The sequence below is a fragment of the Lissotriton helveticus genome, chromosome 12 (genome assembly GCF_964261635.1).
Source record: "Lissotriton helveticus chromosome 12, aLisHel1.1, whole genome shotgun sequence".
Lineage (NCBI taxonomy): Eukaryota > Metazoa > Chordata > Amphibia > Caudata > Salamandridae > Lissotriton > Lissotriton helveticus.
The window spans coordinates 422,764,144-422,789,102 of NC_136073.1; the positions used below are offsets into that span (position 1 = coordinate 422,764,144).

Sequence of the window (24,959 nt, forward strand, 5' to 3'; positions counted from 1 at the left end):
GAGACCAGCGCCAACTGAGCCGTACGGCTCCATGCCGTTCAACCTGCTCTATTTGTAAAGGTTAGGAATGGATGATGAGGATTAGGAGGGGCAGCAGGATCCCTTCGAAATACTGCAACCTCAAGATCTGGACTGGTATGAGGACCTGGGTGATGCCAGTAAACTCCCCAGATTCTGTTATGCTGTCTCCCCCTAATCTGAGTATGGAGGAGGCAGCTTCATTTGCAATGGTGGCACGTAGGTCTGCAGAGGTCTTGGACCTGCAGCTTCCTATGATGGCAGTCAAGACTAACGTCTTGGCAGAGATCGTGAAGCCTGATGTCTCATCTTCAGCACCCTTGCTGCCTATCAACGAGGCCTTGACGGATGTTCTTTTGGGCACCTGGTCCAACAGAACAATTGCCCGCCTCCACTGGCCGACCCAGCTTTACTCACCAACCATCCTAACCCAATAAGCTTGGTGGTCCAAGCTTCCACTTCTTGCGGCACATTCCCTTCCACCCCCCCGGACAGGGAATCCAAAAGGCTGGAAAGCTTTAGAAAGTCGATTCTCCTAGCTTTGTAAGTGCGGTCAGCCATTTACTACATATTGCGGACATTAAGTCAAATACGAGATGTCTAACTACATATTGGCTGCACAAAAACAGGTCAAGTTTGGTATCAAACATGTTGGAATCTACCCCAACACCGATTCAGTGTTGGATGTAGGATCCCTTGTACTGGGCGCTCCCCTATGGTACCCCTCTGTATTCCCATACCATCCTTTTAGAGTCTAACAGCAAGCTAGTGCTGCTGCCGACCACAAACACATTATTGCCCTCCTCCTCCTCCTCCTCCTCCTCCTCCTCTGAGCTGAGCTGAGCTGAGCTGAGCTGGAACAGGGGAAGGCAGAATAGGTTTCCTGCCACAGCGAGGTTTGACCACCTCCCAGACAGGACTTAGTGTATTGGGCTGGGGTTAGGGCGTTTGCCAGCGCCACCAGGCTGCTGAAGGGCATATTTGGTGCCCTCCTTGCATACACCAGTTTGAACCAGTTCAGGGAGCCGTTGTCTCCCGCACTGGTGCGAAATCTTGACAAAGGGCATCAGTATCCTCCTCTGGAAGGGATCCTTGAATCGTCTCAACCCTTTCCCTAGGGTACTCGAGGCTTACCTGTGGGTAGCTTTTCCGATTTGTCATGCGACAAGATTCAAGCTCAAAACCACTTCAGCGTCTACCGTCTGGGCAGTTGTGACTTTGCCTACGAACCGAGACTGCACCAAGTAAGACTCCTGCTGCTGTTGGTCTATTCCTTCTGCCAGTCTTTTGTGTAGTTTGTGCCTGTGATCCATCCATATTCCTCTCCAGGCCAGTGGGCATCAAGGACACCCAAAGTAATCGCCCTTGGAGTGAAGGAGTCACTCCCCTGCATCTGCAGGCACCACAACGAAGCTGACCGGTCTGCTGCTCCTGACGTCCCATGGACTCCGAAAGGCTCACCAACACAGGTGGTGGTTCTGCAACTTCCTCAGAGCCTGACCTCTCCGCCAGTTTAAACCAGTATCCCTCATCGGAACTGCTCGAACAGAAGCCCTGTGCACCGCACAGTTTCCGTTCGCAAGGTTTATTGAATCTGTCCTCCAGAGATCTTCAGGCTACACGAAGCTCCAGCATCTCTTCCTGCCAACATCTTTGTCCTCACCACATCCTCTGCACTGTGGGCCTGCATCGTTGGGGAGCTGCTCAAGGTCCTCTTCCGACTCCTGTGACTTCGGCCTGTGGTTCCTCTTGAGGGTGGTCTTTGGCTTCAGTGGGCTCCCCTGCTTGCTCGGGCCTGCTCTGAAACCCTTGCACTTGGTGAGTCCTTTGGCCCATACTGGGCCCAACACTGCACCTTTTTTGTTTACCGTGTCTGTTGTTGCTGCCAAGGTTTTTTGGTGCTGCTTCCGGACACCGACCCCTGGGTACTTGATTCCTGAAGTGGGACAGCTCGTAAACAGCTCCTTGTATTCCCCGGCTTTGCCTGGTAAGGTAAGCTTCATCCCTCCTGCATCTTCTGTCATTGGTGGTCATTGATTTTCTGTGCCTCCTGGTCTCTCCAGAGTGGCATGGACTCTGTCCCCCCCCTGCTTTCAGGTACTTCTCTGTAAGAATCCATCCTTGGATTCCACCGGACGCTTTCACCTTCTTCGCCAGCTAAATTTTTTCTGAAGTCCTCCATTGTGGTCTACTGCGGTTTCAGACATCACTTCGCACCTGGCTTCCCTGGTATAGGTATCCTGGTTCCTTGGGTATCCACCGGTAGGGTGACTCTCCAATCTTCTGTCTTCGACGGGGTTTCTTCAGGGTCCACTGGGAAGGGTCCTTCTTCCTGAAAGCTGCAACCATGACTGTCCCGTTGGCTTGCATTGAGTACACAGCTGTGTTTCCACTCTACACACAGCCTCCGTGGGGTACCTGGGTACTTACCTCAGGTGGTTCACTGGGTCCCCAGCTCTTCGGAGTCTTCTGGTCCTAGTCCTGACTTCAGTCGCAATTCCCATTCCACTTGGTCTGTGTGATGTCTCATACAGTAACAACACAGTCACGTTCAAAGGTATGTTCAGCTTTATTCATTGCACCTCATCCAACAGCACTTCACCCCCAACTGCCTCTCCCTCCTCAAGGTTCTCTCACATTATTCCCTCAGGCCTACTAACATTTTAGATGTTGGAGTTACATTAAGCTCTTTGCCACACTTCTCCCTCCCATAATAAATAAACAGCACAATTACAAGTGAATCCCTCTCCCACCCCTTGGAACACATGACAAGAACTTGTCCTACTTTTCATTAACTTCATCCACCTGAACCTGGGAAATTCTGGTAGGATGTAAACTCACTCCAAATTCTCTCTGGTGAGCCCAGCCCAATAAGTTGTGACCCTGACATGATACATTTTTACCAGATGTAGTCTTCCCGCTTATTCCTTTGTCAGCTTAAAAATACCCCAGATCTCAATCTTAGTCCCTCCATAACACCAGAAGGTTTATCCATTGGCTTCAGTTGCCTTTCTTGTGCAAATGTCTCTTCAGATGTCTGATTTGAGGTGATGGTAATACGCGAGAATGAATCAAATTTCATTTAAACCTGTTTTCCATCAATAGTTACCATCTCAGAGGGAAACAATTTGTTTGCTTCTCTTATCTGTAACACTACTACTTGACATGTTTCTTGACTCTTAGTCATTACACCTTTTCTATTCTTACTCCTAGAACATCTGCTAAAATGCCCTCTGATTCAACAAGAGTTGCACATCTGTGACCATACTAGACAAAACGTATCATTGGACTTGTGACCTTCAAGTCCACATCTGTAGCATGTGCCCTTAAAACTTGGTTCTATCTTCTTTTGTCCCTTCATTTCAGGTTCTACTTTCCTAATTTTTTTTGTGCATTCACTTCGCACACTTGTCACCTTTTCTTTATCAGTACCTTTCGAAACCATCCATAACTCTTCACGTATGTTGTCACTGTTGCAACGTAAAACAGAATGGTCCCAAATTTTTTCTTCAATTGCACCCTCAAACTAACAATTTGAAGCCAATTTTATTAAACTCGTAACAAACTCTTCTACCGACTCATTTTGATCTTGACTTCAAAATACCAAAGTGATACCTAGCCAGAAATTTAGTAACCCATGGTAGATAGTGACAATCTAATTTGGCTATAGCTATTTCAAACTCATTAAGGTCACGTGCTTCAGCATGAGGGAGTTCTGGTAGATCTCCAACACCTCTTGTCCCTCTGCAACAAACGGTGCAATAACAAAGCATGTTTCCTCTCCACACTCAGATTCGTTCCACACACACACATGCATAATTGCAGAAAACCTTTTTCCATTTAACCCATCTAATCACCGGTTCCCCAGGGGAGGGTAAGAATGATGGAGGACTTGTAATCTTTTGCATGTTTCCTCACTTTCTTTTAAATACAGCTTCTTAACACACCACAATTGTGACCCAGGAGGGTGTGTGAGTCACCGATGATGATTGATCATCAAATGAGAATAGAGGAACTGTATCTGCTAAAAGAAATCGTTTTTGGAAAGAAAAAACCCCACATATAAATGGATAGTCCAATTAATATAACACAAATTTTGAATGGTAACACATTCAAATGGCGCCACAACCAGTCAACGGATAACATGACAGCCCTCAAGAACGCCACCCGCAAACACCACCAGCTGATCCATACCACCAAAGGTCATCCTTCAGAGAACGACTGGACAACAACACCCACAACAGCAAGGAACTCTTCAACGTCGTGAAAGAGCTCTCCAACCCCAACGCCAGCAACAACGACATCACGCCTTCTCAAGACCTCTGCAACTCTCTGGGCACCTTTTTTCACCGTAAGACCGTCGACATACACGACAGCTTTGGCGCTCAGAACTCGTACCCCACCACCGAACCTACACCCCCCACCACCACCCTGTGCGCCTGGACTCAGGTCAGCACAGAAGATACCACCCACACGATGAACACCATCCACTCTGGCTCCCCAGCCAATCCCTGCCCACACCACATCTTCAACAAAGCCGACTCCATCATCGCACCCAAACTTCGGGACATCATCAACAACTCCTTCATATCCGCCACCTTCCCGGAGAGCTGGAATCACGCGGAGATCAGCGCCCTCCTGAAGAAACCCACTGCAGACCCCTCAGACCTCAAGAACTTCCGCCCCATCTCGCTCCTCCCCTTCCCTGCAAAAGTCATCGAGAAAACAGTCAACAAACAGCTGGCAGACTTCCTGGAGACGAACGGCACCCTCGACCCATCGCAGTCTGGATTCCGAGCGAACCACAGCACCGAGACCGCCCTCATCGCGGCCACCGATGACATCCGGACCCTGCTGGACAATGGAGAAACCGCCGCTCTCATCCTGCTCGACCTTTCGGCTGCGTTCGACACGGTCTGCCACCGCACCCTGACAACCTACCTCCACCATGCCGGGATCCAAGGAAAGGCCCTGGAATGGATCGCCTCCGACAGAATCCAAAGAGTCCGTCTCCCGCCCTTCCTCGCAGAAGCCACCAAGATCATCTGCAGCGTACCTCAAGGCTCCTCGCTCAGCCCCACCCTCTTCAACGTCTACATGAGCCCCCTCGCAGCCATCGCAAGCAAGCACAACCTCAACATCATCTCCTACGCCGACGATGCCCAACTGATCCTCTCCCTCACCAACGACCCCACCTCCGCCACAGCCAGCTTCCAGGACGGAATGAAAGACATCGCAGACTGGATGAAGCTCAGCCGCCTGAAACTGAACTTAGACAAGACGGAAGTCCTCATCCTCGGCCTATCCATCTCCGCCTGGGACGACTCCTGGTGGCCCACTGCTCTGGGCCCCCCACCCAAGCTCACGGACCACGAACGCAACCTGGGCTTCATCCTTGACTCCTCCCTCACGATGGCCAGGCAAGTTAATGCCGTTACCTCCTCCTGCTTCAACACACTCCGCATGCTCCGTAAGATCTTCCGCTGGATCCCCACTGGAACCAGGAAAACGGTCACCCAGGCCCTAGTCACCAGCCGTCTGGACTACGGGAACGCCCTCTAAGCTGGGACCACCGCCAAACTACAGAAAAGACTTCAGCGCATCCAGAACGCCTCAGCACGACTCGTCTTGGACATCCCCCGACACAGCCACATCTTCGCCCACCTGAGGGACCTGCACTGGCTCCCCGTCAGCAAGAGGATCACGTTCAGACTCCTCACCCACGCACACAAGCCTCTCCACGACTTGGGCCCCGAACACCTCAACGACCGCCTCACGTTCTACACGCCAACCCGCCAGCCTCGCCCTCGCCACCGTCCCACGGATCTGCAGAACCACTACCGGAGGAAGATCCTTCACCTACCTGGCGGCCAAGACCTGGAACACCCTCCCCACCCACGTACGACTCACCCAGGACCATCTCTCCTTCAGGAAGCAACTCAAGACCTGGCTTTTCGAGCAGTAGCAGCCCCCCCCCCCCCAGCGCCTTGAGACGCTAGCGGGTGAGTAGCGCGCTTTACAAATACTCTTGATTGATGGATTGACTACCTCTCCCTCCTCAGAGTTTCCTCCCGTTATTCTCTCTGACCTACTAACATTCTAGATGTCGAAGTTACGTTCAGCTCTTTGCCACAGTCTCCTCCTGGACACTACTGTGTATTTGTGATTACTTGAAATATTGTGTCTATAGTGTTGATATCTCCGGGTGGAGATATACCAATTTGGTCGTGAGTGCGTATAATAAATATAACTATTTTTATAACTATACTGTGTGGTTCTTTTTCATTTAACCTACAGTATGATTAGTTCTGGTACAACAAGCTGCTTAACACTTTTTCTGCACTAAGCCTGAAAGCTGCTGTCTACAGCTACTACTTAGAGATCTTTCTAAGGTTCTCTAAGACCCCTAAAATCACCATAAGTGTTGTCTAGATTAGTGCAAGGTGCTTCACTTAAATAAGTGTGCACCATATACTAAAGCCAGCTTCATACAGGAGAGATGCAGTAAAGTTCGCCATCTGCTGTGGTTTGGACACAAGAGACTTGCTAGGCAGAGCGATTTCCTCGATGGTGGCCATACGGGGCCATGCCTGGCTGAGGACGTCTGGATTTTCAGGGGTTTTCCAGGCTGTTATGGACATGCCCTTTGATGGGTCCTGTCTCTTCAGAGACAAAGCTGATGCAGTGCTTGAGAGTTTTAAGGACTCACGGGCTACAGCCAAGTCCTTAGGCCTCATCATGTCATCCCTGCCAGTGTCTGGTTTTCACTCCTTTTGTGGCTACAGAAGGGGCTTGCAACCACGCCAACCCTATTTCAGCCAGAGGGTCCAGCAAGTTCAGGAACCTCTGCGGGTCGGAGACACTGTTCACCCCAACTCTGAGGATTGGATGGCCAGAAGTCTAGCCAAGCCACACTCCCCTCCTCCACCGTAAAACCTTTCTAGTCCGATCCCCCTGGATAATGCTCATTCTGTTGGTGGCTCAATACGCCATCTTCGCCACCACTGACGGGACATCACCTCGGACAAGTGGGTGTTGCAAATAGTCTGAAGGGGATACTCCCTCATCTTCGAGACTTCCCTCCACCCATGCCTCCAACTTACGATCGGCTGACGGAGGATCACCTTGCACTACTCCGAGGAAGTCAAAACTCTCTTGGCCAAGGGAGATGTAGAGAGGGTTCCAGGCCAGACATGGGCTGTGGTTGTTACTCCCTCTATTTTCTGGTTTCAAAGAAGGCCGAAGGCCCTAGTCATATCCTCCACCTCAGAGCCTTCAACTACTTCCTCAAAAAGGAGAAGTTCAAGATGCTCACCATCGCTCAGGTCCTGTCTGCCCTGGACCCGGGAGACTGGATGGTAGCTTTGGACTTGCAGGACTCCATTTCCATATCCCCGTCCTGCCTGCCCATCGTCGCTATCTGCGGTTTATGGTGGGCCATGAGCACTCCATGTTTCTGTGCTCCCCTTTGGCCTCACCAGTGCCCCTCTGGTGCTCAGAAATGTGATTGCTGTGGTCGCAGCCCATCTGCGAAGATCAGGGCTTCCAGTCTTCTCCTATCTCGACAACTAGTTGTTGAAGTCGGGCTTGTCCCAAGCAGTAGTCTCCTACCTCCAGATTACGGCGAATCTCCTGCATTCACTGGAGTTCACTAACCCAAGTCAAACCTGACTCCCTCTCAGACGCTCCCTTTCATCAGAGCAATTCTGGACACGGTGCAGTTTCAGGCTCATTCTCCTGAGCAGCAAGTCCAGGATATTCAGGCTATGATACCGATGTTTCAGCCTCTATCCTGGATTTTAGCGAGAATTACTCTGAGGCTGTTGGGCCTCATGGTCTCCTGCATCTTGCATGTGGACGATGCCAGATGGTATTCCAGGCTTTTCAGTGTTACCTGAAGTTCCCATGGACGCAGCATTGGTAAAATCTCACCGACGTCGTTCTGATATCAGAGGGCACTGCGAAAGACCTACAGTGGTGGCTATCAAACTGCAATTAGATATCCCCTCTCCCTTCCCCACCAAGATCTCATAGTAGTAAAGGATGCGTCTCTTCTGGGCTAGGTTTGCCATCCGGGGAAGTTGGAGATCTAAGGGACTCTGGTCTCCAGCGAGAGCCAGGCTCCAGATAAACTACTAATGAACAGTGGTATAATGCTTAGGTATATTCGCGCCACTCAGGAGAATAACACATGTATTTGTACATAAAACCACTTATTTGGAAGACGGTGCTGTAAGATGAGGAGAATCACCAACCTCCCCAAAATAGTGGCCAAAGCCAACAAAATATACAAAGAAATACTCCGCACACGTCATAGGTGTATCAATAATTCGTTAAGTGCACGATGTAAGCACAAATTATACATATTTCCTATTTTCTTTCTTTATTCTTTTGGTCTTGCTTCAGAGAGCCAACACGTGTTTCGCCGCTTACAAAGGGAAATCGTCGCGCAACTTTCTCAAGGCTATGTCCTTTTGATAAAGACCTTTCTTTTGTGATGATATTTCCAACCCACAAAGGGATTCAGTATCTTGCGCGACGTCAATAAGGCAGTCCATGCATCTGAGGATCCTATTTTGTCCCCAAATCTTGAGCTTGCGAGTCTGAAGGTCTCGTCCCAAACGTCACTGTCCGTTTAGCAGAGTACGAGAACACGAGGCCCCATATCAACATGTTGGAGCTTCAGGCGATCAGATTGGCACTGGAAACCTTTTTACCATCCATCAAAGGAAGGCTAGTTCTGGTGTTCATGGAAAACACTGCTACCATGTGGTACTGCAACAAAAAGGGTGATGTGGGGTTGTGAACCCTCCGTCAAGAGGCCCTGCATCTCTGGACTTGGGTGGAACAACAGGGCATTTCCCTGGTGGTTCTACATCTGGCTGGTTCTCTGAACGCCAGAACAGACTAACTCAGCTGCTGATGCCTTACGGATTATGAGTGGCGTCTCCAGGTGCAAGGACTCTTTCAGCGTTGGGGAGAGCCTTGGTTAGATCTGTTCACCTCTGAGGAAAAAGTGCAATGGTAGTAGTTTTGCGCGTTGTAGTGTCTACGGCACTTCATGCTCCGTGACGTTTTTGGTGGCGAGTGGAGCTTAGGCTTCCACCCATACAACTCCTGCCCAGAGTGCTCAAGAAGATCAGGAGCGACCAGGCACAAGTTGTTCTTGTTGCTCCGGACTGGGCACAGAGAGTCTGGTTTCTTGAGATTCTGGCAATGAGCGTCGATCCTCCGATCAGGCTGCCCCTTCAGGAGGATATTCTGTCGCAGCAGCAGGGGAGGGTTTTCCACTCGAACCGGTCCACTCTCCCTTTCCTTGCGTGGAGATTGAGCAGCGACAGTGGACAGCCTTTGTCCCCCCCCGAAGTCTGCAAAGTCATTCTGACAGCCAGGCTTCCGCCCGTGAAGTTGGTGTACGTCTGCCGATATAGCTAATTTTGTAAATAGTGTCCAGAATTGTCTGTTGACCCCTTATTGGCCTCTCTGTCAGATCTCGTCCTATTTGTTCTTTCGCCCAGCAGGACTCTGCGTTGGGCACTCTGCAGGGCTGCCTTTCGACCCTAGCTGCTTTTCTCCAGCTGTTAATCAGCCATCACTCTTTAAGTCCCCTCTTGTGCAGAGATTTTTGAAGGGGTTAACACATTTGTTTCCCCCTTCTCCTTTTATTATGCCCGTGGGACCTTAATTGTGTCATTACCTTCTTGATATGTGCACCATTTGAGCTGCTGCTCAATTGTCCCATCGGCTGCTCACTATCAAAACGCCTTTTCAGTGGCAATCTCTACCAGGAGGATAAGCAAACTGTAGGCACTGTCATCCAAGCCACCTAACCTGACTGTCTTTCCGGACAAAGTAGTGCTCTTCACTAGTGCACATTTTCTGCCAATGGTGGTAACACCCTTCCATTTGGCACAGTCTGTTACCCTGCTTACTTTCTATTTACCTCTGCATCCTTCCAAGGATAAGGGGCGTCTCCACCCTCTGTACCCAAGAGGGGCATTATCGTTCTACCTTGATTGCACAAAACATTTCCGGGTGGATGACCAACTCTTTTTAGGGTATGTGGGAGCGTGTAAGAGGCTTGCTGTCAAAGAGTACCATATCGCTCTGAGTCATCCTCTGCATTAAAATGTTACGCCTTAGCAAAGAAACAGCCTCCTGAAGGCCTTGGGGCCCATTCCAGCAGGGCGAAGGAAGCCACCACAGTCCTCCAGCTTTGCTGATATCTGCTAAGCGGCCACATGGGTATCTCTGCACACGTTTGCCATACACTACTGCATGGATTCTCAGGTTCTGGGAACGTTTTTTGCTAGGGTTTCTGTTAGAAGGGAAGTCATCTGCGGCTAGATGTCTCTATCAGATGGACAAGTTACTTACCTTCTGTAACACCTTATAGCGATCGTCTTTAGATCATACTATTCTTGCCTATTTAATAAAGCGCAGGTGGCAGACTGCGAGGCGGCGCATTTCCAGGTAGCTGTGAGTGCACAGTACTCACTATCAGGCCTCCTTATATATCGTTCTCCTGGTAATGCAACCACATTCAAAAACGTGCTCCCCGAGGTTGCTAGTGAGCTTGCAGCAGGTTCCGCTAATTTTAGCATCTGTGGCGATCTCAATCTCCACCTGGACCAGGCTCAAGATAACGCCATCTTCATAGCAGACCTTGCTGCTCTTGAGCTGGACCAATTAGTCCGTGGAGCTACGCACTCAGCAGGACACCTGCTGGATCCATTATTTACCAACCTTCATTCTATTACTATGGATCAACCAACCCCCATGGGCTGGACAGACCACTACTTGGTCAGATGGTTTGTCCCTCTCATTGAACCCCCTAACAACGGAACTCCTAGGTCGATCTTTAAATGTCCTTGGCATAAGCTGAAACTGGATGACTTCCACCATTTCCTTAATGCCAACCCTCTCGGTAACTACCAAGACTACGATCGCTTTTGCGAATGAATCCTGCGAGGTCTGGATGCCCTAATTCCAGCAAAATGGGTGAAAGGTCGTAGCTCTACCTCCAATCCTTGGTACAACAACTCTCTAACCATTCTGCAGAAAGCCTGTAAAAAAGCGGAACACGACTGGAGGAAAGATTACTTACCAGAGAAAAAAAGGCATTACTTGACAAAGATAAAATCCTATCATAAAGCGGTCTGTAAAACACATGCATCATTCTATGCCATGGAGATTAGCTCCAGTCCTAATCCCACTAAATGCATTTTTAAAATCCTTAAAGACCTCAGGACCAGGAAAGTTGGTACCTCAGTGGTAGCTTCCACGACCTTATGCGACGAATTGGCAAATTTTTTTGTCAATAAAGTGCGCACTATTTACCTATCTTTTCCTGCTCCTGTACCCTCAACCTATGTTAGACCCACAGTGGAACCTAGGGTCTCCCTGACATCCATCCCGCCCCTTTCGGAGGATGAACTCACCCGGCTTATTGACAAAATGAAGTCAGGCTCCCCCTTGGACCCCTTACAACCATCTCAATTTAAGAACTCCCTTTCAGTCTTTAAGGGGCCTCTCTGTAACATAATTAACAGTTCCCTATCAACTGGAACTGTACCGACCCCCTGGAAGCATGCTTGGGTGTCTCCAATTCTAAAAAAAAAACAATGCAGACCTCAACAAACCGGAAAATTTCCGACCAATATCCCTTCTGCCCTGGGTGGCAAAAATTACGGAGGCTCATGTTAACAATGTACTGACCCAGTTTGTAAATAAAAACTGTATCCTAGACCCTTCTCAGAATAGATTCCGAACGGGTCATAGTACAGAAACGGCCCTTTTGGCCACTACGGAGCAGATCCGGTCTCTTGTGGACAAAGGTCAAAGTGCGGCGCTGATTTTATTAGATCTCAGCGCCGCCTTTGACACGGTGTCCCACGAGATTTTACTCCAGAGACTCGAGGAAGCAGGGATAGAAGGCTTAGCCTTAGACTGGCTTCGCTCATTCCTGACCAATAGATCATTCCGAGTCTCATTACCCCATATACATCTCAGACCCATGCCATTGGTCAAGGGGTGCCCAGGGCTCGGCCTTGAGCCCACTGCTCTTCAACATATACGTCCAGCCTCTAGCTGCGGTCGCCAAGCTGTGGGACCTTACGATCGTCTCCTATGCTGACGATACGCAGCTAGTGGTCACCTTGGCGGACGGTGCCTCACCTTCGGCCTCCAAATTCAAAGACGGCATGACGGCAGTGGCCAATTGGATGGTAGCCAATTGTCTACAGCTAAATGCCGGGAAAACGGAGGTTCTGTTGGTGAGTAAGCACGTCAATCTATGGAATGATCAGTGGTGGCCGGCAGCCCTGGGATCAATTCCCACCCCTAAAAATGTAGTGAAGAACCTGGGGGTTGTGATGGACTCTTCACTTTCCTTTCAGGCCCATACCAAGCAGTTAGCCGCATCGTGTTTTGGCATCTTGCGAAGCTTAAGACCCATTCTAAAATATTTTGCCCCCTTGGTCCGTCAACTCATCGTGCAAGCTACCATCATCTCACATTTGGACTATTCAAACTCTCTTCTCCTGGGGGTAAACAAAGTAGAAATAACAAGAATGCAACGCATTCAAAATGCGGCGGCCAGAGCCTTGGTGGGTCTGCCACGTTTCTGCTCAGCTTCCAGCACTATCCGTAAATTGCATTGGCTCCCCATTGACAGACGCATTCACTACAAAACACTTTGTATTTCTTTTAAAATTCTGAAAAGCTCTAGCCCAGCCCTGCTGAGCAACTTGATCTCGCACTATGTTCCTTCGCGCCCCCTTCGCTCAGCAGAGCTACACTTGGCAACGGTGCCTAGAATCAGGCTTTCCAGGACAGGTGGTCGGGCTTTCCGATATCTTGCGCCTAAGTTATGGAATTCCCTTCCGGTTCACATCCGCGCTACTGACTGTTTTACATCCTTCAGAAAGGCTATTAAGACCTTTTTTTCCCATCACCTTAATCTCTTCTGGTAATTCCTTTAGGCTGGCCCACATTGTTATCGTTTCCTCATGTGGTAGCGCCGGGACGCCCCTTAGCTGGGGCAGCTGTGCGCTTTACAAAACGGATAACATAACATAACATCTGGTAGAGACATGATCTAGCTGCAGACTTCTTACCTACCCACCCATTCTACCTGCCCTGCGGATTAATCTGTGTGAAGGGCTGTTCCCCTTCGAGACCCTAGTTGTTTTTAACACACTGTGGTCAGTCATTTTATGGCTCTGTGCTTTTGGCGGGGAATAGTGTGAAAAGTACTGGCGCCAGCGCGCTGGGGCGGTGGAGTATGTAGACGATGAGACGAACCAGACTAATACAAAGTCCTGCGGAGTCGACGGATGCCACCTACCGACGTGCAGGGGTACTGCTATCAAACACTCTTCCAGATCCAGTCTGACGCCTGGAAGTTCAAAAGTAAGGAATCTGCGGCTAGATCCGGTTTCAACCAGATAAGGCTTTACCGAAGATAAGTAGATTTTTAGGCGTTCAGTCCTATGTCATCTGACCGTACATCCTTGGATGACTGAGTAAATCGTCTTTGCTCCATTTAAAACATAAAATATATTGCATGATTTTGTATGGTGTTTTGTAAAGATAAAGAATTTCACTTCCTAATGCCAAATCTTACTACCAATGCTGGTAACTCTGTTGCCCTTTTGGATTTTCCGCTTTGGATTTCCCGCTTCCAGCACTTGCTTTCATTGTTCAATGCCTCTGCATTCCAGGATCGTCACTGAATCCCTCTTCTTCATGCATGCATAAAACTAAAATAATTTTTCCAATTATTTAAAAGTCCTTTCACTACAAAGAAGGTAAAATAAACAAAGGCCCATTCTTCTTCTGATCTTTTAATACCTGGATGAACTTCTGTTTCCTTTGATACTGGCCCTCTCACACCTGTTCTTCAGTAACCTTCCTCTTCTCTCAGTACCTTGCCTAATCCGTTTCCATGTATGGGGCTGCACACTCATCTTCCTGAATTATGTATGTATTTCAATACCTCTTTTGGCTGCACTTTCCCCCCACCTTTTGTGAATGCCGGTGTCTGAACTTGCATCTGTGAACAGCTCATCCCAGCAAGTAACTCTTGTGCTTTGTAAAGTGTCCACTTCCCCTGCTCGTGTGCCCTCATGAGAACTAGGATCTCCCTGGGCAAAGCAAGGCAATAAAGTGGTCATTTAGAATTGTCTTTTTTTTAACTGTATAATTGTTTTAAGGAGATATACATATCACCTCCAAGTGGAAATAAATTAATGTTGTGACATTAGTGTCTAATTAACACATTTAATGTTTTCTTTTGAACCTATTTTTAAGGATCGACCTCTTCCTAACACCTGGAAGAAGATAGAGCAGTCTAGAGATTATAATAATGGCAACGAGCTCAGGGAATACCAACTGGAAGGACTCAACTGGCTTCTTTTCAACTGGTATAACCGGTAAATATTGTGGTATTTTTTATTACATGACAATTAGATGCATATTCCACACTATGCTGTAGAATCCATTGTCCTTAATATTACAGCACAGCGGTTTTACTGAATGCTAGTGACTTCATTAGAATCCTTGTCACACATGTGATCCACCCCCTCTACCCTTTTACTGGAACACAGCCAGCATGAATCAACTATGGGTGCAGATACATTTTCCAATCAAAAATCTATGCAGGATATGAGGTAACGTTTGAACCAGTGCAATTACTGTGGTTTTAGCATGATGTGATTAGTAGTAGCTTAATGTTTAAGACCCACTCACTTTACAAGCTGTACTGCAGCTCAGAGCGCTTCAGCAAGAGTCATGATTTTCATAGATACACCCATAAGCTAAATGCGATTTTTATTTCCGTAAACGTCTATGCTAGTTGTAACTGGAGAACCCTCAAAAGTGACAGTAGAATAGAGTGTTTACAGATACCTATATAAATGAAAGAGTACGTGGAAATGGGGTGTGATGGCAAGGAATTTATTCTACAAATTATTTACTGCACTTTTAAGGCAGGCAGCAGCTCACATATCCTGTGTTGCCATACTGTAACAGTTGGTGTCACAATTTTATCATTCTTTGAGTACATGATCCCTGAGCACCAATAGTCGGCCTTAAAAAATTTTCCTGAAAGGAAAAAAAATACCCAATCTTGACATCTTAGTACATTGATTCAAAACCTAACGATTTCTGACCTTTCTTGTTAAATTTGAACCGGAAATTCCTAATTTTGTTTAATTTTGCATATTTCAGAAACTGACCCGCTTAACTGTTTCACCATATATTTATTCCTCTACCAGTGGCAGAAAAACATCCAGGGAGAACTCTCCTTTATTTGTTAGTCTCCTAGAAACCCAGGCAGTGAAAGTGTCAGTTTGGTGTCACAATGTTAAGGAATATATACTGAAAGGTTGGGTGCAATCAAAGTCAGAATAAACATGGAGGATACAAAGACACTCATTGAGTTTAAAGCTTTATAAAAGATATGGCGTGTGAAAATGTCTGGTGGAGGTGCTGTTTCCACATCAAAACATAAAAACTACTCTAATGATTTCTCAAGAGGTAGATATTAAGAAACAACTTTGTGGCAATTAACATAGCAAAGACCTTTGATGTCAATTCAAATACTATGTTTAGAGTTGTGATATATGCTGATTCTCAGTGGTACTGGATTTGCTCTCCTTTAGGAAAGAAAATTACATCTGTAAAGCCTCCATCCCTAAAGGAAACCTTTCCAGTCTCTTACTCTAAGACATCCCCACACTCCAGGGATATCTAGAACCCGCCAAGTGTCTTGAGCACAAAGGTAGAGGTTACCGCATCATTATTTCTCTAAATTTGTATCCAGCAAGTGGAATTTGAGTGAACACTGAAAAGATACCAAGGTGGCTCAAACAAAAAGGAAGAAGAAAATGAAACTGGTTGATACTAATATCAACTTAGTGTAGTGAGGGAATTAAACATACGATAGGAGGTAATGGCATGGGAGAGTAACAGAGTTATAGGCCTTAAGTCTGAAGGGATGATGTGATGGGAGAGAGTTTAAAGGGAGACCATGGGAGGGAACAGATCAGCGAAAGAAATTAACCGAAATTCAATTTAAATTATTTTTTTTTTTGTCCTTTTAGAAATTGGAAGAGCTTTTTATAGTATCTTGTTAATACTAGCATTGCATTCCGGGATGTTGGGGCAGGCGCTACAGGAGAAGTGTATGGGAGCTTGCAGGAATTTAAGTTTTGGATTCCAGACTAGACTTCTAGATACTCATAATGCCACAATTTTAAACGTTTTAAAAGACTTTCTTAAGTTTTCTATATGTCGGATGTGAATCGCCTTGAACATAATGCCTACTTACTTAAATGTTTCTCTAGCCTTCCCGGAAAGCCTGTAATTGGCCAAAGGCTGTGTGTAGCATGTGGTTGGCTGCCTGTAGGGAGTTGAATGCAGGGCCTGGCTGCATACCTGGCCCTGTGCCACCCCAATGCTGCCTGCAACGAAACGCAGTGCGCAGCGTTGGGTTGGTTACCTTCAGGATGGGGGAAGGGGGGTCGGCCTCCGGGTGGGGGTTGGCCACATGCGAAGCACTTTATCCTCCTGCTTTTCAAAGCTAAAAGGCCAAGCGCTGCAGGTTTTGGTTTTACGTATGATAAAATATTACTTAGTTAAAAATCAAAGGTTAAAGTAACGTTAAAGGTACGTCTGATAAATGTATGTGTTTTAGTTTAAAAAAAAGAAACAAAACATGTACGGTAGGGGCCTAAGTTATAGTTTGCTCTAATTATAGTTTCTGTTTTTTGTTTTCTGTGGAAAATGTTGGTTATCACTGTCAGTGTCACCTAACTATAACGTTACTGACTTTTTTTATGGAGAGAGATATGTTCGAGGCATGTGAGCTCTAGATCACATGCTTTGCATCCTCCTGCCATCTAGTGTTTGGTCCGGATGTTTGCAAGTTGTTTTTGTTAGAAGAAGTCTTTGCAGTCACGAGGTAGGGTGACTTCTCCTTTCGGTAATAGTGTGCATGGGCATTGACTACATCCATTGTTAGATAATTTTTTTCGGCCATCGGATACGGACGTGTATTGCTGCGCTCCACTTTGGAATCGTTCCTCGAGTTCCCCTCAGTGAGCAATTCACTACCGTCAATGGTATTGTCTTCAAACATATTTCCCTTCTCCGGGGTTCGACTCTACCCTCAACAAATCTCCATTTCGATCGGAAGATTGCGGTGGCATTCCGCCTATCCACGTCCGTTCGGCTCCTTGTCGATAGAACGGACTCAATTTAAATTCTTCCCCCTGTCCCACGAGAAAAAATTTCCCCGTACAGACTTGCATCAGGTCTGTCATTTGTGCTTGTCTCTCGAGCACAAGGAACAAGACTGCAACGCGCGCCGATCCTTCAGACCGAAGACAACTCTTGGTTATCGTTGAGCTTGACATCGAGAGATGTAGCGGAAGCAGTTAGACGTCACACTGGATCTCATTGGCGAAGACTCAGAGCCATAGGAGATCTCAATGGCCGAAGAAGAACAGGTCTCGACTGCGCCTGAAGCTGGATCAGAACTGCAGATCGACCTCTATGAAGGCGATGTGCCTTAGGGACAAGGGGACATGAGTACAGAAGATACCCCCCACCCCCTCCCGCATCCACCGTCCCGAAAAGATCGTCCACCTTTTACATCTTTCCACAATAAGCGGTTCAGATGAAGCACCTTTCATGGTCGCTCATAACTGCTGGCCAAGAAGGAACCTCCAGAAGGAATCCGCCCATTCTACTAGTACCAAAGTCACCACTTGTGCTCTGGCAAGAGGAGTTACAACTGTAGAGATATGCATGGGAGCTACATGGGCGTCTTTGCACACAAGCATGGGTTACTACTTGGTTTCTGAGGTCCATAGGGAAGGTAGTTTTGCTGGATCCTTCTTGCAGGATTTATTGGTATAACCATCCATCAACCCTCCTACTGGGCGAGTCTGGCTAAAGAGTCTATTCTAGAGGTGAGGAATTTGCAGGTAGAACTATTAGTCAGAGGAAAGTTATTTACCTGAAGTAACAATCCTTCTGTTGACTACTCGGTCTTCCTACTGTTGCCTCACCGAACCGCCCGCTTTCCCGTTTGATGGATAGTTAATAAGATACCATATATGCATATATTCTGACACTTCATTGTTCTGTTGATATCAGTCCATACACACGCTTTGAAGTTGGGGACAAATGGATGGAAACTGACGTTATTATGCTCGGGTGGGCACTGTACAGCTTTGGTTATGTTAACTGACACCTCCAGATCAAATTTGAAGTCTGGGACGAATCAAATGATTGAGTGTAATGCAAGGTAGGCTTGGATCACATAATGTTTAAGATCTTTTACGGTGAAGTCCCCTCTTCCATACCAAAGTGTTGGTATACCCAATTGGAAATAAGTCTAGTGAGCAGTGAGCATAGAGGAATACAATCTTAACAAGTAGCAATAGAGTATTAACAGATACACAAATTTCAGAAGCACCACCATCTTAAGTCACATTTTTCTCTGAGCAGTCATCAGCAATATCTTTATCCGTATATCTATCTTGCTCAACAGCTTATTTATCAGTCCATCTTTTTTTTTTTTTACTATTCTTCTCCCAGTGTACTAGGGATATAACCTAAAAAGCCTCGTGGGGCCTGTGACGGGCAAATATCTGTGACAGACCCACATCTGGTTTTTCTGTGTTGACTAAAGGTGCAGCATGACTCCAGGAAACGTTCTCGACTGCTGCGCCATGAATCAAAAGTTGACTAAGCTATTACCGTCCGACACCAGAAGATTCTGCACCGTTCCAGGTGCTGGTCCTGTGTCCTGTCAATCTGCGTCATGGTTGAAGTAGTTGTATGGTAAGCTCCACAAACACAAGAAGTCAAGGGGCTCTTAGAATTGAACTGGCCGGATATGGCACGGGAAGGACACCAGAAGTTGAGGCGCCACTCCTGCACTCCACCCACGGAGCTTGAGCCTGGGTCTGCTAATCCATAAATTTCCTGGAGGTGGAGAAATCCCTGTGGTGGACCCATCTGGAGTGTCTTTGAGCCCGATGGTTCTGGGAGGTGCACCGACTGAACCTCTGCCATCGGATTTGCCTGTGGCACCGTGCTGCTGACTCAGAACTCAGTCATTTCTGACTCCGACACTGAGTTGGACCAGCATCTTTTGATGTGGAATCTGGGGAATTTTGTGCGTGGGAGGATCCTTAAGGTCATGAAGACTCTGTGGCTCAATTGGATGATGACAACTGGTATAAGGAGCTGGCCGATACCAGTGGCCTGGATACCTCACCAGACACTGGTCTAGTCTCTCCTTCTAGTGTGGCTACAGAGGAGGGAGCATCTTTTGCTGTGGCAGTGATGAGGGCGCCAGATGTCCTCTGACTCTAACTGTCTTCCGTGGAAGTCAAGACGGAAGGCTTGACAGAAGTGCTTCAGTCTGGGGTATCCCACACACAACCTCTCCTGCCCTTAAATTAAGTCTTCTCTGATGTCCTGCTCGAGGCCTGAGCTAAGCTCTCCACAGGAAGATTGCATATCACCACTGCTCTGCTTCTGGGGACCCAACTTTCTTCACCAAACACCCAACCCTTTAGAACCTGGTGGTGCAGGCATCACCGTCCAGAGTGATCCCAGCACATTCCCTACCACTCCACCGGACAGCTTGGATATCTTTGGGAAAAGTATGTTCGATGCATGTGTGCTGTAGATACACATGCTTTGCATTAGTCCGCCATCTAGTGTTAGAGTCGCGAGTCTGTGTGACTCCTTGGTTATACCACGCATGGCCTTCCGTGCCATCTTCAGATTATTTTCTGCCAACTGGTTCGAACGTAGTATCTCACGCTCCAGTTGGAGACTCCTTCGAGCTCCCTTCGGTCCCTTTAACACTCTTTCCTGTATTGTTTCGATAGATATACTATTGGGTCCTATACACTTCCAGTAGCAGGCCTTCGGTTCGCTTCCTTGGCCTGAAGGCTGCTCCCAGATGGGCAAAACATCTTTATTTTTAACGCTCTCGTAGAATAACTTGCTAATGAAACACCCTCTCTTCAGTTTGTGTCCAAAGTGTCACTCCAAATACCCTCACACCGAGCAACATCCTGTTTGTAACTTATGCCTCATGCCCCAGCCTAGTGTACACACCTGTGAGGCATGCAAATCCCTTCTGTCCAAAAAGACTCTCTGGACCGACGTGCGAGATGACAGGAAATGCAGTACATATGAGCCGACCATGTCCCGAACATCTTCGGTCGACAAGGAGGAAGAAGCTTTAGCTGCGCAGGAGGAATCACTTTCCGTCCATAATTCCGATTCTCAATCTGAGGCTAACTCGACCATTCTTAGCTAGCGCAGATGCAACGGACAGTGAGTACTTCTATCCCTGACCCCAAGCTAAAACAATCGGTTTCCACCGAAAAACCTGCTCACGGGCAGCCCCTGTAGACCAGCCATGGCACGCATCAAAAACATGACTCGTAAGCCACACCCTCCGGCTCAGCTCTGAAATTTCGGCATACAGCAGGGGCCTCCACCCTGTTTCCATTCGAGGCCGCAACACCCCGATCTTCTGTCTCAGCACCGAAACAGACTCCATATTTCGGAACCGTATATTCCCTTATCGAAAATAAAGCTTTCACCACCAAAATGGTTAGTTTTTGGTCTGAAATCTCCTTCATAGCCAATTTTGTAGAAATTTCACCAAAAGCTCGATCTGAAACAAAAAGACTGCAAATTCAGCCTGGAACTAAGAAAATAATGATACAACCACCAAAACAGCTTCTAAAAAGCAGGTGAGTTTTGATGAGGCATTGGACATTCCTGGTCAGCCTTTGAACTAGAGGAGAAAGGATGCTGCAACTAGTCCATTGCACATCCCTATTCCCACTTCACCAATACCACAAACTCCTCCTCCACCACCTACTCCACCACCTCACTTACCACATTTGTCTGAGGCAGGTAACATATCCCCTTAACCTATAGTAGAGGAAGATCAGTACATCCCAGGTGATACACAACCAGGGGATCCTTGGCATGATTACAATACTGAGCCTCAAACAGGCACTGACCCAGATTTAGATCTCTCGCCCATCATCACCTGGTGATGCCTCTGCTTATCAGGACCAAATAGCACATGCAGACGCTTTCCATCAATTACCTCTATATAAAGACTCAATTGAGGAGGATTTTCTGTTTGAGACTTTGTCTAATTCACAGAGGTGCACAGTACTTACAATTACTTGAAGGTATGACACGTCATTCAGACCAAATCTTTAAAGATCCAGTCAAAGTAAGGATAATTACTCTACGCATTGACAAAATGTACAAGGCAGCACCATCAAACCCCATTTTTATTAAAGGTCAACTAACCCGGACCCTTTAGCAGTGTCAAACGCAAGGAAAAGAGCTAACTCCTGAACAACTGGAGATGCACCTCCTCCATAAAAGGTCCCAGCTCGTATATGCATCTGGTAATTGTTGCACGTACTGGGTGCAGGACTGGGTCCCGTATCATTTTTCTGTGTATCACTGTTTTATTCCTAAAACATTGCATATCATTAAAAATTCTCTGTCCGGCTGGACATTGAATATGTATAGTACCCATTTTTGGTCTATATTTCATTTATCTTGTGCTCTCTTTTCTAAGGACCATTGTTCTTTAAAATATCTGGTAAATGTTGCGGCACAAACAGCTAATCATTGGCGTAATATGACAGGGCCCACTGGGATGAAATGGAGGGGTCCTCCAACACACCCCAGAGGAGTATAGAAAAAGGGGTCAAGAAATAGTAAATAAAGGTTAATTTATTACCAAAAATTCTATTAAATGTGTACTAGATGCAGCCGACCCCGCTGCTAGGGACATTAACACCAGTTTCCTACTAAGCAGGCATGCATGGTTAAGGGTGTCAGATTTAAGCCTGAAGTACGGCAAACCATACTAAATCTCCCGTTCGATAAAGAACATCTTTTCGGATCTCAAGTGGATACAGCCCTTGAGAAAATGAAAAAGGACACTGAGATAGCAAAATCAGTGGGAGTTCTACAAACTAACATCTATTGTAGTTCTCTTTGTAGGCCCAATTATAAACAAGGTGCAAAAACAGCTACCACAGATAGCTCTGGCTCACAAAACAATAATCTGGGACAAACCTCTACATCTAGAACCTTCTACAGAGGTTCTTATAAAGGAAACTATGTTAAAGGCAGAGTAAACAGTACCCATTGCTCAAATGCCAATAACAAGCAATGACTTCCTTACCATTCCCCCCAGAACACTTACCACGTGTCGGGGGCAGTCTATCTGCAACAGTTTCTCAACAATTGGAAATCGATCACAACAGACCAATGGGTCTTGGACATTATACAACATGGTTATTGTCTGGAGTTCATAACAGCTCCTCCAAATATGCCACCTCGCAAAAATAAACTATCTACACAACATCAAATCCTTCTGCAAGAGCGATAACAGCTCTTTTACAAAAGGGATCCAATTCCACAGCAATTTCAGGGAGCAGTATATTCACTATACTTCCTTATTGCCAAAAACGATGGATCCCTATGGCCCATTCTCGATCTCAGACCATTAAATCATTTTATCATATCGAAACACTTCCATATGGTCACTCTCCAAGAGATCAGTCTATTACAAAAAGGGGACTAAATGGCGGCATAAGATCTAAAAGACGCCTATTTCCATATACCAAGTCATCCTGCACACAGGATATACCTCTTATTTCTATTTCAAGGCAACTATGGTCAGTTCAAAGTTTTTCCGTTTGGGATTACCACTGCACCAAGAGTATTCACAATATGTCTTGCAGTGGTAGCAGCACATCTACGCAGACAAAATATTCATGTCTTCCCTTATCTAGATGACTGGCTAAAGCAACCAAAACACTCAAGCCCTAAAACAAGAAAGAAAACATGAAATGTCAACACGTTTCAAGCAGGTATCGACACCATCAATCCAAAAGCAATGCTGTATGGATGAACTGATCAGGGATATTTGCATATGATGTTCCACCTCTACCACTACTTCCGTTAGTGGTCAGGAAACTCAGACACACATCTCTCATCTGATAGAGACATCTTGCTGCAGATTCCTTAACTTAGAATATCCCCAGGCGCCAGTCTGGATCCGAAAACTTTCCGCAGCAGCACCTCTGCTTCAAGCTCGAAGGCATTGCACACTGTTCTGGGACACCGAAGGCATCAAGAAGACCCGAAAAACAGGCCAAGGAACCACTGGGTTTCCAGGATCCACGTTGGGACATATGAAATTGCTGGCCGCACGTCTTCCTCCCATACGCGTGAGGCTGGTGCCGCTCTTCTTGCTCCTTGCCAGGCACACTGTTCCCATATTCTCACTGTTTTTGGTGGTGGCTCGGCGTTGTGGCACAGAAAAGTTTCTCCGGTGAAAACTGATGAAAAGAGATGCTGCTGCGGAAAGTTTTTCCGGATCCAGTCTGACGCCCGGGTATATTCTAAGTAAAGGAATCAGTGGCTAGTCTGTGTCTCTACCAGATAAATAGTTACCGAAGATAAGTAACTCATCCACCATGCTACTAATATCTCCAACATGAGCTAATGGGTTTCAACATTCCTGGAACTGTCTTTAGTCCCACAAGAAACTTTAGCTTACCCCGGACCTTCTCACAGAGAACCACGGAACACTAAGACATCCCAGTCCCAAAGAAATTAATCTCACTTTCTGGCTCCTGAAGTCTTAGAATTCAGATACTTAAATTTACCTCACGAAAGTAGGAACATTAGTCTTGTAAACCAGCTACAAGGCAATGTTATGCAACAAAATGGAAATGGTTTATGTTCTGCCACATACAAGATGTCAACCCTCTTCATGCAAAGGTACAATTATTGTATACCTATTGCATTTACAAACTGCAGGGTAAGTATTCACTTCTATATGATTATATCTTGCAGCTATTGAGGCATAACAGCAAAATAGACAACACATATCGGTGTTTAAAATCCCAGTTGTCAAAGCCTTTATAGAGAGACCTAAATGGATAATTCCTCCAAGACTTCACCTGCCCCAGCATGGAACTTAAACATTGTCATAAGAAGATTAATGAGTCTTCCTTTTGAACCATTACACACTTTGCAATTACAGTATCTTTCATGGCACCATGCCTTTTTAATCACTTTTACTTCTCTTAGAAGAGTCAGTGAAATTCAGGCTTTTACTCTAAAGAACCTTTTTTTCAACTACATTGCGAAGGAGTAGTACTTAGAACGTACCCAAAATTCCTATTGAAAGTGGTTTCCCATTTTTATATTAATCAATCATTGATTTACCTGTTATTTTCCTGCAACTAGACACAGTTGCAGAAAGGGCATTACACGCTTTAGATGTCTAAAAGGCACTAATGTATTACATTGACAGGGCTAAATCATTTAGAGAAACAGTTGTTTGTTGTCTTTGCACCTCCTTGTATGGGAAAGGCAATTTCAAAATCAGGCATTTTAAGATGGAAAGTTAAATTGTATCCAAACATGTTACGCAAAAGCGAAGCCACTTTTACATGTTTCTTCAACGGGGCATTCCACTAGAAAGTTTAGAGCTTCCAAGGCATTCTTAGGGAACATTCCTATTGCTGATATTTGTAAAGCAGCAACATGATCTACTCCACACAGCTTAACAAAACATTGTGTCAGTGTAGTTGCACAACAACTAGCCAATGTTGGTCAGGCAGTACTTGAGACTCTTTTTCAAACAACTGCAACCCCCACAAATTAACCACTACCTAGGGAGAGGGACTGCTTCACAGTCTATGCAAAGCATGTGTTATCTACAGCACAAATGCCTCGAACTGATTGTTACTTACCCTGTAAGCATCTGTTCTTGGCATGTAGTGCTGTACATTCACATGCGCCAGCCTTCCTCCCCAGTAAATCTTGTGTAGGTTGCAGTTCAT

General features: G+C 46.5%; 1 protein-coding gene across 2 annotated transcripts in view; it reads left to right on the forward strand.

Annotated features, from left to right (window-relative positions):
• The window catches only part of CHD9 (chromodomain helicase DNA binding protein 9), a 2,123,706-nt gene that overhangs the window by 586,545 nt on the left and 1,512,202 nt on the right, over window positions 1-24,959 (forward strand). For both annotated transcript variants that reach the window (XM_078670246.1, XM_078670247.1), the window contains exon 13: window positions 14,332-14,453. In XM_078670246.1, coding sequence (XP_078526372.1) covers window positions 14,332-14,453 — 122 coding nt within the window. The remainder of the gene's footprint in view (window positions 1-14,331; window positions 14,454-24,959) is intronic.